General features: G+C 38.0%; 1 protein-coding gene and 1 long non-coding RNA gene across 2 annotated transcripts in view; one reads left to right on the forward strand and one right to left on the reverse strand.

The window, feature by feature from the left end:
- Positions 1-14,909, forward strand: part of LOC309508555 — a 320,760-nt gene that overhangs the window by 229,839 nt on the left and 76,012 nt on the right. The gene's annotated exons all lie outside the window — the stretch shown is intronic.
- dhx36 (DEAH (Asp-Glu-Ala-His) box polypeptide 36) overlaps positions 1-14,909 on the reverse strand; it is a 74,477-nt gene that overhangs the window by 49,066 nt on the left and 10,502 nt on the right. Inside the window, exons 7-11 of the mRNA XM_082182885.1 lie at positions 6,469-6,543; positions 4,157-4,323; positions 3,753-3,834; positions 2,084-2,224; positions 1,707-1,812 (exon numbers count right to left, since the gene is read on the reverse strand). Of these exons, the coding sequence (XP_082039011.1) occupies positions 1,707-1,812; positions 2,084-2,224; positions 3,753-3,834; positions 4,157-4,323; positions 6,469-6,543 (571 nt within the window). The remainder of the gene's footprint in view (positions 1-1,706; positions 1,813-2,083; positions 2,225-3,752; positions 3,835-4,156; positions 4,324-6,468; positions 6,544-14,909) is intronic.

Raw genomic sequence — 14,909 nt, forward strand, 5'->3', positions numbered from 1 at the left:
TGTATGTATGGTATATATATATATATATATATATATATATATATATATATATATATATATATAAATTTTTTTATTTCTTCATTTGCAACACTCAGTCATACCCTCAATCTGAAATTATCCGTTTTTTAAGGGCCTCCTTTAAGGCCTGTCAGTAAATGGCCACTGTTATGATTAGCGTCACAGCGTAGAAAAAAGTATCAACGCCCACTCGCTATTGTACGCGAGTAATTTTGATAACATTATTTTAAAACATGAATTCATGTTTTAAAAGTAAATTAAAAAAATATTTTTAATAATTTATCATCAATTAAATAAACAGTTATAAATATGCCTATTAATTTGTCCATTTAAAAAGTGCCATTCCTCCATAGATGACATTACTCCTATTCAGTTTTTTTCCCAAATTTATTTTCCAAAAGAAGTTTTGCATTTATAAAAGTGTCTTAAAACGTAACCTTATATAGATATTCAAGTGTACGTTTAAAACACACTCCATGACTCTTGCCTATAAATGCTGATTTATTTGAAAGAATTAGTCTATCCCAAATGTATTTTTCATAACCCATTCACCCTTAAGGACACGCTGACAAGCCTAATGGGTCTGCACTGGCTTACGTCACCAAAGCGTGACTCAGAGGATAACCACAAGGTCTTACGGTGTCATTTGAGAAGGAACCTTAAAGGCACAGCAGCTGAGCACACCGGACAAGAACCGCAGAGCCGCGCCGCATCGCGTCTAGGACAACTCGAGGTATCGCACACCGGACGCGCATTGTTATGTTTAAGGACATTATGGAATTAAGATAATGTCTGTACTATGTTATGATTGTATTGTACAATTAAATACAATCGTTGCTAAGTCTGCAGTCTGAACATTTTACCTCAGAGCGTCCGTTAACTGAATGAATTGAAAATATCACCTGAAAATCCGATAACATCAGCAGTTTTCATCCACGTAGCTGATTTCTGTAAATGAATGTAAAACTAAATGTATATTGCAGCACAGGGTGAAGTCAGTATACATTAACGACGATTTGAGACAAATAAATGTGAATTTAATATAAAACTATGTAAATGGCACTCTGTGGCACGGCAGGATTTTGAACAAGCTCCTGAGCCATAGTTGGGCGCTGCGGACAGATGCCGAATGGCGCCGCCGGTATGTGTACACTCATAGAGAATAATGTGTTCCAATTTTAAAGACGTGGCGCTGCGCTTCTCGTCCGGTGTGCGACCCCCTTAAGGTTCAGAGACAGGACAGAAAATGGGTTTAAGCTAAATGACCTACAAAAGTAGACCTCAGTGGAAAAAATGAATATGAGCCATTTAAGGCGTATAAAAGTAGGTATTATAGGAGCATCGTGTTTCTCAGATTTGAGAATTCAGACTAATTGTATCCATGTAGCGTATGAACTTGTAGTAATGTGAACAGGATGTGAATGTGGTATTGAGAGAGGAGAGGAGAGGAGAGGAGAGGAGAGGAGAGGAGAGGAGAGGAGAGGAGAGGAGAGGAGAGGAGAGGAGAGGAGAGGAGAGGAGAGGAGAGGAGAGGAGAATCTGCTAAGCAGTCCCATTAGCACACATTTAATGCCAACATGTTTCTGCTTTAGTCAAGGCTCACCATCTGTCCCTGATTTGGCCAAGTCACATGGACACACACTCGAATACACAAAAATAACAGCCAGGCTTACAAGGAAGGCACTCACATCCTCTCTCATCACAATGTGTCGGATCAATCCTACGATGAGCTCCAGATTGATCTTCTCATCATCATCCATCATCTCCAGCGTGTCAATGGTGCTGTCTGAGTACCTGCCAATCACAGAGCAGACAGGTCATGCTACATCACATCTCAGTGACTCAACACAAGTGCTGCGAAATATTTATACTTCAAAAATTCACTTTAACAGCTGCAAGAAAAAACCTCAGCCCGCAAAAAGCTGTATTTTCAAACTGCATTAAATAACTTAGAGCAATAAAATGAGGCAATTTGTTAAATAGTTTGCATTTACTTTAATGTGTTTGTACATGTCAAAGTTTGAGGTTACTGTCATTCAATAGTTGTTTTTCAAAAAATACTGACCGATCTCTGAGCGTACGGGCGTAACAGGGCCAGCTCTCGCGGTATTCTGCCTCTTTCTGCTCTTTCTCTGGTCGTGCGTTCTGGCCGTGCATAAACCCTCTCTTATAGCGAGGTCTTCGGTCCTGTTGCTTTGGCTGGAATCTATGATACAAAGTTAGAAGACACTCCCAGCATTCAGTCAGTCAACTTCTATCCTGCATATATTGTAGCCATTGTGCCATTTCATGTGGGAAAATCTCAAATGGAGTTAAAACCACTACAAAATAAAAGAAATACCAGCCTAAATGAATAGTTCACCCAAAAATTACAATTGCGTCATCAGTTACTCTCCCATGGCAATTCAAAAAGCTGTGGTTAGTAAATGTGTGAACTGATGAACTGTATAAGAGCTGCTTAAACACGGAATTTTAATTTTGGGGTGAATTAATCCTTTAACCTATTCAACCAGGTGCCTGCCAGCTTATCCAAGATGGTCTAGCAGCTCTGAATGAATTGACCTCAACTAAGGTCACACAGTTAATGGCACTTAAACCACCTTGGACCAGCTGGAACCATGTAAAACAGCTACTATTTTAAGTAGCTGGATCCAGCAGTGCAAGAAGTATAAAATACACACTATCAGTCAAAGATTTGTGGTCAGTAAGATTTTTAAATGTTTTTGAAAGAAGTCTCTTATGCTCACCAAAGCTGCATTAATTTGACCAAACAAACAGCAATAATACAGTAATATTGTGAAACATTATATATATATATATATATATATATATATATATATATATTTTTTTTTTTTTTATATGTGACCCTGGATCACAAAACCAGTCTTATGTTGCACGGGTATATTTGTGGCAATAGCCAACAAAACATTGTATGGGTCAAAATTATAGATTTTTCTTTTATGCCAAAAATCATTAGGATATTAAGTAAAGATCATGTTCCATGAAGATATTTTGTAAATTTCCCACCTTAAATATATAAAACATTTATTTTTGTGAATGGATGCAGCACTATCGCCAATAGAAATGGACAACTTTAAAGGCCATTTTCTCAATATTTCGATTTTTCTGTACCCTCAGATTCCAGATTTTCAAATAATTGTATCTCGGCCAAATATGGTCCTTTCCTAACAAACCATACATCAATGGAAAGATTATGTATTCAGCTTTCAGATGATGTATAAATCTCAATTTAAAAAAAAATACCCATAAGACTGGTTTTGTGGTCCAGGGTCACATATGTTTAAAATGTAAATTATTCCTGTGATGGAAAAGCTGAATTTTCAGCAGTCATCAGTGTCACATGATCCTTCAGAAATCATTCTAATATGCTGATTTGGTGCTCAAGAAACATTTCTGATTATTATTAATATTATTATTAATGTTAAAAACAATTGTGCTGCTTAGTATTTTTGTGGAAACACTAATAATTTTTTGGGATTCTTTGATGAATAGAACGTTTTTTTTATTACATTTTTTATGCATTTATTTGAAATATAAATCTTTTGTAACATTATACATTTCTTTATTGTCATTTTTGATCACTTTAATGCATCCTTAGTAACGGCAGTGAATGTTTTAATTTCTTAAATTTTTTTACTGACCCCAAACTTTAGAAATGATACTGTATTTTGTAAATATATCACAATTTCTTTTTTTTTTTTTAATGAGCTCACCTAAGCAATTCCACCACGTCCTCCAGTAAAAACTCTTTCACTGGGAATGTGTATCCAGGAATATGGATCATGGGACAATTATCTATAAGAGAAAGAACATGCAATCTTCAATGATTACCATAGTTATTATGTGTCTGATCCTTATTGAATGGTTGGATTCCCACTGTTCATGATCTGACTTTTTCCCCCTTAAATGCTAAACCGATTATCCTGGTCATTAGTGTTATGCTACGTCTTGGCATACTTCCTTTGAGGAGTACAGAGAGCTGTATTAGACTGTTATAAGACATATAGTTAAACAATCCTAAATGATAACTGGTAAATTCACTACAAAACTGTATACATTTTTTTATTATTTTGGATTCATCCATCTGAATTATTTGAAGTTATGTTAATTCTCTTACTGAAATACTTGCTGAATTTCTCAGCGTTAAGTGTGGCACTCATGAGGACTACTTTTAGGTCCTTTCGAGCAATTAACAGGTCCTTCACGATGGTGAGAAGAACATCAGACTGAAGGCTCCTCTCATGAATTTCATCCAAGATCAGGTGACTTACGCTAGTGAGGTATCTGGGGGGGGGGGGGGGGGGGAGAAGAAAAAAAACACATACACACACTGGAGCAAAGAACAGACTTTTCATAATTATGAATAAGAAGAAATAACTAGAGCAGAAAATAAGAAAGATTCCTGAAGCCTTGATGCTCTGAACTGACAAGACAACCACAATACGTCTTGAAGGCCACATATGGTTAAAAGATTCCCCAGCTATAATTTTCCTTGATAAAATTATAGCAAAAGTTCCATAAGTGTTCGATATAATGTTTATGCTCTATGCAAATGAATTAATGAATGAATGAGGCATTTATATAGCGCTTTTCATATGTACTACTGTACACCCTAAGCACTTTACAGTCATGTTGGGATCTCTCCTCAACCACCACCAGTGTGCAGCATCCACTTGGATGATGCGACGGCAGCCACAGTACAACGGCGCCAGTGCGCTCACCACACACCAGATACAGGTGGAGAGAGGAGAGAGAGTGATAGAGCCAATTTAGTGGATGGGGATTATTAGGAGGCCCATGATTGGGAAGGGCCATTGGAGGGAATGTGGCCAGGGCACCGGGGCACCCCTACTCTTTTACGAGAAGTGCCATGGGATTTTTAATGACCACAGAGAGTCAGGACCTCGGTTTTACGTCTCATCCGAAGGACGGAACAAATGCTTATCAATAACTGATAAGCCCTGCCATTTCTGTTGTGTATGAGAAACATTATACAGCAAACGCGCCAAAACCGGAACAAGACAGGGCTGCCCGTTTGAACCATGAGATACACTGAACATTTATCAGCTTGGCTCAGCGTGAGCTTAGAACATAATCCAGTGAAAAGTGAAAATCCAGTGAAAAGTGTTCGACTTTGGCGCAGTGTTCTCCCATACAAACCATTAATCAAATGCCTAGTGATTTTAACTAGTTTGAAGCCAGATAAAACAGTGCTGACATTCTTAACACTGACGCAGAAAACAGGAGAAACATTGAGCTAAAATGATGAGTTACCAACATTAACTGTAGTAACACTAACTGAAAACATGGGATTGTGGCAGAAATGTGGGATATTCAAATCAAATTTTATTTTATTATTAATGTAGACATTAAATGTATTAAAGGAGTAATTGAATAGAATTACAGTATTTTCGTTAATTGGCTATAGCAGTTTATGCATTTGTATTACTAAATGTCTTTAGGCTACAGCTTTTCATAACAAATACCACAGAAACAATAATTCAGTTACTTTTTACCATGGCAGTGAGGTGCAATGCGTGGTTTTACCTGTGGTTAACATGATCCAAATACTATGGAATACTACATTTTACCCATTAAAATTTTACCCCAAAAAATGAGGTTGTTACAATTTTTACAGATGATTTGTTGATGAACAAATTTACATCTGCATCCCAACTCAAGCTACTGTTAAATGTGCATTTCTAAGACAAAACATGTAATATTAATTTGTGAAATGTTCACCTCACTCAGGAGCAAATATATGCCTTTAAACAAAAAAAAACAAAAAAATAATTATCATGATAATTATTATGATATTGACTGATATGAAAAATTTCATCATGATACATTTTTGACCATATTGCCCAGCCCTACTTCTGCACGAACAGGGCAATTCGAGATTCACAGCTGTAAATAAACACTGTTGTCAATCCCAAACACTGACTGTGTGAACGTAGCCTGAATGATGTCATTCAGATCCTTAAAAGGCTTTTATCAGGGACTTCTGTACGTACAAATATGTCGGCATCAAAACAGAAGAGATGTAAGAGAAAAAAACAAAACAACAACAGTACATAATGTGTTTTCTTATATGGGTTGCGGTGAAAGCTGTCTGAGTGGATGAGTCAAACTAAGAAGCATGGTGAACGGTACTTTAGGCATCTCCACTCTGCAGCCGCTGAAGCAGAGTTGATGTGAGTGAGTCTGAGCCAGTGAGTGATATTGAATGTATGTGCAATTATATGTTTGACATTGCTTTGAGTATGTATAAGTGCATGTGTGCGCCCTGTACACCGGCTGTGTATTGATTAAACACCGGCGTCTCTAACAGAAAGAAAAATAAAAGCCAAAGCAGACAGATAGAGGATGGGGGAGGGGAGTAATGAAACAGCAGAAAGGAGTGGAGGGAAAGAGGTTTAGAACACTTACGTATCTGAGCGGAGCCACTGAAGAATAATGCCCGTCGTACAATACAACACCGAGCCTTGTTTCCGTGGTAACCGACTGGAAAGCAGTGCCAGAGAGTGAGCGATGAGAAAAGGACAAATAAAACAGGAAAAATCAGTGTAAAAATAATTTTCACTTCAATTATTATATTAAAATATACTAAAATACTAAATCAAAATACTACACATATCAAAAGCAACATTATTCAATAATATGCAATAATGTACTAATTTTAATATAAAGTACTCATATAATTGCTGTTTTAGGATCAGTCTGCAAGAACATAATATCCTATGTAAATAAATGAATGAAACAAATTAACAAAAGAATGAATACATAAAAATGAATAAAAAAAATACATGAATAAACTACTAAATAAATGAAAATAAATGGTAACAAAAAGTTTTCCATAAAATACATTTTATCAATAAAGAGAAACTGAAACTTCTCTTTTTTGCAGAATATCCTGGCCACTCTTTTCAACATAATGACAGTAAAATAGGGATATCAAGCTTTACATAACAGTTACAGCACCATAAAAGTGGTCTATACAACACATGCAATACAATACAGACTAAAATTAACTGTGTTCCTAACAAAAAACTATTGTACTGCTTCAAGACTTTGAAATATAGTAGATGTGTCATAGGGGCTGTTTACACCTGGCCACTTCATGCGTTTTCTCAGATCGGATAGCTATCTGATTTACCAAAACGATTCCATTTACACCTGGTCACATAAATGTGTTTTTGCGAAACAGATTTAAATCCGATCTTCAATTCCCGCGCTATATGCAGATTTAATGGAGAGCACGTCACCGAAAGGAACAGATATGAGCTGCATTTTATTGATCATCAGCTAAAATTTCAAAATCAAAGACCGCAATAAGAGAGAGCGTTTCTTAAGAATTTACTTTTAATGATGATGATTGTGTGTTAAGCGTCTGCGACTTACTTTCACCCTGTGGAGAAAATCAAGCTTTTAATGTTGTTTATATGTCTATGCAGTGTTTTTAATATGCTTTAAGGCAAACCATGTACACATGAATAAGTCAACACCATTGCTGAGTATTTTCTCCTTAAAACTGCAGTCAACCAAAGACGGTCTCAAAAAACGCTGGTGTTTCTGACGCCACAAACTAAATTGTAACCAATCACGACAACGTGTGATTGTCAACAAGTGGATCTCTGAGCTGGTGTGAGTGAGTGGAGGTGGAGCTAATTTGCATATTCATAGAACCGCGTATACTAAACAAGGCAAGAGTGTAGAGATACATTCAAGCTATTTTAAGGCATGAAGAATTTTTTTTCAAGAAAAAAAACATTTAAATAATTTTTGTGATCAAAGATGAGTTTTAAGGGATACAATTATTGACTACAGGGGGATTAAAGTTAACTGTTAATGCATCAAAAATGCTTGGGATTATTTTTTTTCTGTTTTTAACGCAGCATTTGTTTTTGTTTTTAAGCGTAAAAGCTACAGTCGTCATTTGTTGGAATTGCATGGAAAAGACGAACTAACACATTCTTCAGCATTTCTTCCTTGTTCCATCCAAATGTTTGTAATTATGAAATGACATGAGGGTGAACAAAATATTATTACATTTTTAATAAAGTTAACTTTCTCTTGAAGAGAACCCTCCTCAGGCACATTACTAATATTAGAAGAACATAGAGTGAACAAAACTGTTATTATTTTATAGAAGAGGAAAAAACAAGCCTAAAATGAGGTTTGTGTCTGTGATGATGAACCTGCAGGTTATCATCACGTGAACATCAATTCACTGTGTTATTGTGTACATTGATTCATTATTATGATTTTGTATGTGTATAGAGACCAGGTCAAGGTTTAGGCTCAATCCCAATTCACCCCTTGCCCCTACCCCTTGGCCCTACCCCTCCGTTTTGCACGTTCCCGTGAAGGGGTAGGGTTGTCTCGATTCTCTTTTGGTTGGAGGGGTAGGGGTAGGGGGAAGGGCCAGATAGCCCTTGAAACGAAGATTTTTTGGGACCACACTTCAAACGAAGGGGTATGAGAAATGTACCTGCATACACCTGTACGAAAAGTGGATGGTCCCTTCACGTCGAACCAAGCAAGAGATTGGCGATCAAATAGTGCTGGAACAGTTTCTCAAAATGCTGAATCCGGAAGCAAGAACTTGGGTGAAGCAGAATGGTCCTACTTCGTGTAGACAAGCAGCAGAACTGGCAGAGACATTAATGACTGCAAGGCGATCATTGCATCAGCCAAGACAATGGCGAGACGTCAACCACAGCATTACTGGTAAGTCTGGGGATGCTAAGGGTAGTGGTCTGAGAAATTTTTACGCTAATAGTCAAACATTACAAAACAATTCTACTCCGAGTAACGGTATGCGGGCTGGGGGAGTTAGTAAGTACAACAGAGGGGATGTAAATATGTCATGCATGCGGCCAGGCAGGGCGTAAAAAAGCCGATCGTCAGTGAAGCTGAATGAGATAGAACTGAACACCGACACAGTAGTGGAGGAAATGTTTAGGAAAAGTCAAATGTACTAAATCATGACAAACTGAAAGTCTGTTGTATTCATGGCAATGAAAAAGAGTATCCTAAAACTGAGATTGTGATTGAAATTGAAGGTCAAGCCTATAAGTTATCTGTTGGGGTAATTGACAAATCACCCTCTCCAGTGATATCAGGCAGAGATATACCAGTGTTGGTGGATTTGTTACAGAATGATAATGTAGCAGAGGCTAGGGTTGTAACAAGAGCACAGGCTAATCAAGAGGAGGTCAGTAAACAGCTTTTGCAAGATTTACCGTTCAATTGGGTTTCTAAAAAGAGGAAATCTAGGAGGGAGAAACATCGCAATAAAGTTATGGGTACTGAAGTAATTAAAAATGTGACAAAACCGTACACAGACGATCTTGAGCAAATTCCTCATGACATTGTGCAATTGCAAAGGCAGGATGAAACTTTGAAACCGCTGTTTGAGAATGCTAAGGTTAACAACAGAATGTCAACATTAATTCAGAAAGATCAGCTGATGATTAAAGATGAAAAGTTGTACTTAAGTGCTGAAGGGGAGAGATTGGTGGTACCGGAGTCTATGAGGTTAAAGGTATTACAATTAGGTCATTCAGTACCGTGGGCAGGACATTTAGGCCAACAGAAAACCCAGTCTAGAATTGCTAGTAAGTTTTATTGGCCTAAACTCTATACAGATGTTGTTGATTTTTGTAAATCATGCCCTGAATGTCAGTTGGTGAGACCTGCTAAAAAGAGTGACAGAGTACCTCTGGTAAGCTTACCTATTATTGACGTACCATTTTCTCGAATTGCAATGGACATTGTAGGACCTTTGGAAAGAAGTAGAGCTGGTAATAAGTACATTTTGGTTGTTGCTGATTACGCTACGCGTTATCCAGAAGTTTTTCCTCTCCGAAACATCAAGACAAGGCAGGTTATGAATGCACTGGTTCAACTTTTTTCTCGAGTAGGATTGCCTAAAGAGATAATCACAGACCAGGGCACTAACTTTACGTCGAAGTTAATGAAACAAGTTTGCTCAATGTTAAGAATACATCCTATACAGACCACTCCTTATAACCCTCAGTCCGACGGTATGGTGGAAAGATTTAATCAGACACTGAAGTCAATGCTACGAAAGTTTGTGTCTGATACAGGTGCTGATTGGGACCAATGGTTGCCATATTTGATGTTCGCGTATCGTGAAGTTCCACAGGCATCAACGGGCTTCTCACCATTTGAGATGCTGTATGGACGTCAGGTTCGTGGACCGTTAGATGTGCTAAAGGAGGCCTGGGAAGGAGGTAATGCACGTGAGCAAACAAACATTCTGCCATATGTTTTGAAGATGAGAGAGAAATTGGACTCAATGACCGATGTTGTGAGAGCTAACATGACAAAAGGACAGCAGCAACGGAAAAAAGTGCTGACTCCAGGGCAGAAGGTACTGTTATTACTTCCTACTTCTGAAAGTTAACTTTTGGCTAAATGGCAAGGACCATGTGAAGTGCTTAGAAAGCTAAGTCTCACGAATTATGAGATTTCTGTACCTGATCGTAGGAAAAAGTTTCAGATCTTCCATATTAATCTGTTGAGGCCTTGGAATGAAAGAAAAGGCTCATGGTCAGAGCAGCTGTGGGCAAGGAAAGTGAAGGATTAGGAATTAGAGGAACAATATTTTCCTGTTAATTCAAAGTCAACTTTCCCACTAATAGATCATCTATCACCTAAACAGCAAAAAGAGTTCCAGAATCTAGTACCAGGGGGGCTTTTTTCTGACAAACCAGGAAAAAAACAACACTTTTGCATCATAATATTCGTTTGCTTGCAACAGAGCCGATCAGGCAACATCACTGCAGAGTGCCAGCACGCCTGATCCCAGCCTTGAAAGAGGAAGTGCAAATGATGCTGGAGTCTGACATCATCGAGCCTTCAACAAGTGAATGGTGTAGTCCAGTCGTATTGGTGCCAAAGAAAGATTGGTCACTCAGATTCTGCGTTGATTTCTCAAAACTGAATTCAGTATCAGCTTTCGACCCTTATCCGATGCCGAGAGTCGAGTTGATCGAGCAACTAGGCAAAGCTAAGTATTTGACAACTTTAGATCTGTGCAAAGTATATTGGCAAGTGCCACTGACTGATTCTGCTAAGAACTTGACTGCTTTTTGTGTTCCTGCAGGGCTGTATCATTTTAAGCATATGCCGTTTGGTCTTCACGGGGCTGCAGCGACCTTCCAACGCCTGGTTGATCAAGTGCTACGGGGTCTGGACGGCTTTGCAGCAGCATACATTGACGATATCGTCATTTTCAGCGAGTCCTGGGAACAGCATCTAGAACACTTGGCAGAGGTGTTTGAAAGAATTCAACGGGCAGGTCTGGTGGTAAATAGGGCTGGGTAAAAAATATTGATTTCTCGATTTTAAATCGATTCTCATTTTTACGAATCGATATCGATTCTTAAATCCCAAGAATCGATTAGTCATCCTGTTTTCAGTTGATAAATGAATGTAACATTGTAGCGTGCATCCCATCCAATAAATCGCAATAATCTTTGTGCTTTGTTACTATTGATATGAAACAAAGTCTCAGATTTCAAATTACGTCCATTTTCTTACGAAATTCCAAATAATAAATAATAATAAATACCGTTTTGGCGCTGTGGCGTGAGATCGCTCTGGCTCAGCTCAAGAGAAGCAGCAGCACGGAGCGCACATGATCTTCTCTTCCGCCTTAATAATACCAGTTACAGCGCGAAATAAACATGAATGAGCATCTGAAAGTGTGTTAAAAGATAGAGTACAACTTAGCGAAATCTGTATCATGTGACATGGAATCGCTCAATCAGTGTTTCAACCGTGGAAAGACGTCAGTAAATCAGCTTGTAAACAATGTCATGTAACGTCACATTTAGGCTACCTCAGAAAAACCATATAAAGTGACCATAAACTCGTTAGTCAGCTAGAAAAATTAACTCTAGAGAGGAGCATTTTGCTAAATATATGCACCATATTGCATATTCATTGTAATTTTTTATGTTTTTCAGTTTTTAATGCATGTTTGAATAAATCTGGCAGGTTTTTATGACAGCCACCATTTAAATGTTTATATTTCATATAACTTTATTATTATAAAAATAAATAAAAGTGTAATTTAAGTGTTTGTATAAAAATCTGTTAATTTTTACCTTCAATATTATAGTAGGCTAATGAAGCCTAGTAGGCTACAACTGACTCCCATAGTTTACAGCATTAGTTAAGAGATTTGTTTTCCTTGAGAAATTTTGCCATGTATTGTACCTGATATCCAAAATAATCAATACGGAATCGAAATCGAATCGAATTGCAAGCTTGTGAATCGAAATCGAATCGAATTGTGAAATTTGTGTCAATACCCAGCCCTAGTGGTAAACGCAAAGAAATGCCAGATCGCCAAGCAGGAAGTTTCTTTCTTTGGTTACACTGCTGGAGGAGGTTCAGTGAGACCACAAGTGGACAAACTTCAAGCAATTTTGTCATGTGCACCGCTGTCATCGAAGAAAGGGGTCAGATCCTTTCTGGGTTTGATAGGTTGGTACAGGAGGTTTATACATAACTTTGCCAGCAGAGCGGCGTCACTGACGGAACTAAGAAAGAAAAGCAGTTCTACTAAAGTCAAGTGGACATCCAAATGCCAACATGCCTTCTAAGACCTTAAGTCTTGTTTGTGCAAAAATCCTGTTACAGAGTCTGAATTTTGAACTTCCGTTTGTAGTACAAACTGATGCATCTGAGCTGGGGTTGGGTGCAGTACAGTTACAGGGTGAAGGAGAAAATTGCCACCCTACATAAGCAGAAAGCTTTTTCCCCGAGAGATTAAGTATTCCATAGTGGAGAAAGTGTCAGTAATTCAAATGAACTTTCTATTTTACATAACACAGAAACTCTGCAATTCAAAAGACTTCATAAGACTATGCTAAACCTCCTTACCTGCTCCCACACACTGTCAGACACAAACAGACTATCAAATTAGAGCAATAGAGAAAAGGTGTATGGGAGCGCTAGAAGATTTAGATTGATATAAGGGGGTAAGAGGGAAAAACAAGATATTGCACCTCTCATGGCCTGAAGAGGCCACCTGCATCTGTACTTCTTTTCACCTCTCTCCTCCTCCATTTCTTTTCCAGCCCTCAGCCTTTCCACCTTATTCTCTCAGGTCCAGTCTTCTACTCTTCCTCACCACAGCAAGACAAGATTAACAAACCATTTCTCTTCTCCCCGGCACCCCCATTCACACTTTTTCACATTATCACTCCATCTCTTTCGGCACAGCTGAAGCAACCAATTCCCCACTGACTCACCTCTCAGTACCCACCCTTCTCTCCGCTTTCATTCTCTCATTTCCTGAAGGATGTCAAGTGTGTGACTTGTGTGAAGGGGGTATTAGAAACTTGATGAGCTGAAGTCTTCGTCCCCTTCACAAACCTGTTTTAACACTAGCAGGGTCTGACTGCTTCCTTAAAAGATTTATAGGTGCGTAATTCATTCTTTTAAGGGCATGTGGATTTTGAAGTTGGTAACCAATCACTCAGTTATAAGTATATTAAAAACAATATTAAAACAAAACTTCATGTACTTGCATATTATCCTGCTTTGGCATCAAGCAGCATGTTTGAGCTTCCATGTTTATAAATAATTTCATGTGCTATAAATAAATGTGACTGTGTGTTGAGCAGTGCTTTCATGTGAATAAAAGACTAAACTAAATCTGTTCATCTTATAAAGTGATCATGTCTCTTCAGAAGACTTGGATAAACCCCTCAACTCATGAGCTGCGTTCAAAATCAAATACTTCCCTACCATGTAGTATGCAAAAAACAGTAGGAGAAAAGTAGAGGAGGAATTAGGCACAAGTTTTGTTGAAATTGTCTTTCAATGAAGGGACAAAAAACTTATTTCAATCTAAGGTAATTTCAGTAAAAATACCTTTATTTGTGTTTAGAAGATAAACAAAATGTTATGGGTAAGGAACAAAAAGAGGATGAGTAAATGTGATGACAGAATTTTAATTTTGGTGAACTACCCCTTTAACCCAAAAGTTATTGCAATAGTAATGCTCGTCTTGGCACCACTAATAATGAGACAAAACGAAGAAATGGGGATGGGGAAAAAAGAAACTGAGAGAAGAAGAGTTATGAGATATTTGGCAGCAAGCTCTAATCAGTCCTCTATCTTTCCCCTCAGAAGAGAGGCAATTACCTGCTCTCGGACACATGTTCCAGTAACCTCGCTGCCTAATCCACTTTTTTTCCTCGCTTGAATGAAAACTCTCACACACACACCTAAAACAGTTTAGTACTTCGTTTTCCTCCAGCTTGTTAAAAAAAGAAAATGTATTATATCATGACAAATCAACCTCAGTATTTTGAAATAAAACAGATATTTTGAGAATAATGTATATTTCAGAACTCAATTTCCTTCCCAGTCCAAAATGACTATTGAAACTAACCTGTCCTGCACAAATGTAACACCACAAGGATGAATACACACACACACACACACACACACACACACACACACACACACACACACACACACACACACACACACACACACACACACACACACACACACACACACACACACACACACACACACACACACACACACACACACACACACACACACACACACACACACACACACACTTCCACATCAACTCCACCCAGTGTTGGTGAACTACTGAAAACAATACTGTTATTAGAGTTGGTATTTATTCGAACAATAAGAATAAGAAAATGCTTGGGCTCTGCCTACCCATGTGGGGAATCTCTGAATAACCTTCTCAAAGTAAGAAAGGCTGAAGTTTATTTTTAACAAGGTCCCTGATCAGTCTGATCTTAACAGTTCGAGGTAACAATTGACACGTTTTGTGTTTT

Source organism: Leuciscus leuciscus (assembly GCF_965113295.1).
Source record: "Leuciscus leuciscus genome assembly, chromosome: 10".
In the NCBI taxonomy this organism is placed as follows: domain Eukaryota; kingdom Metazoa; phylum Chordata; class Actinopteri; order Cypriniformes; family Leuciscidae; genus Leuciscus; species Leuciscus leuciscus.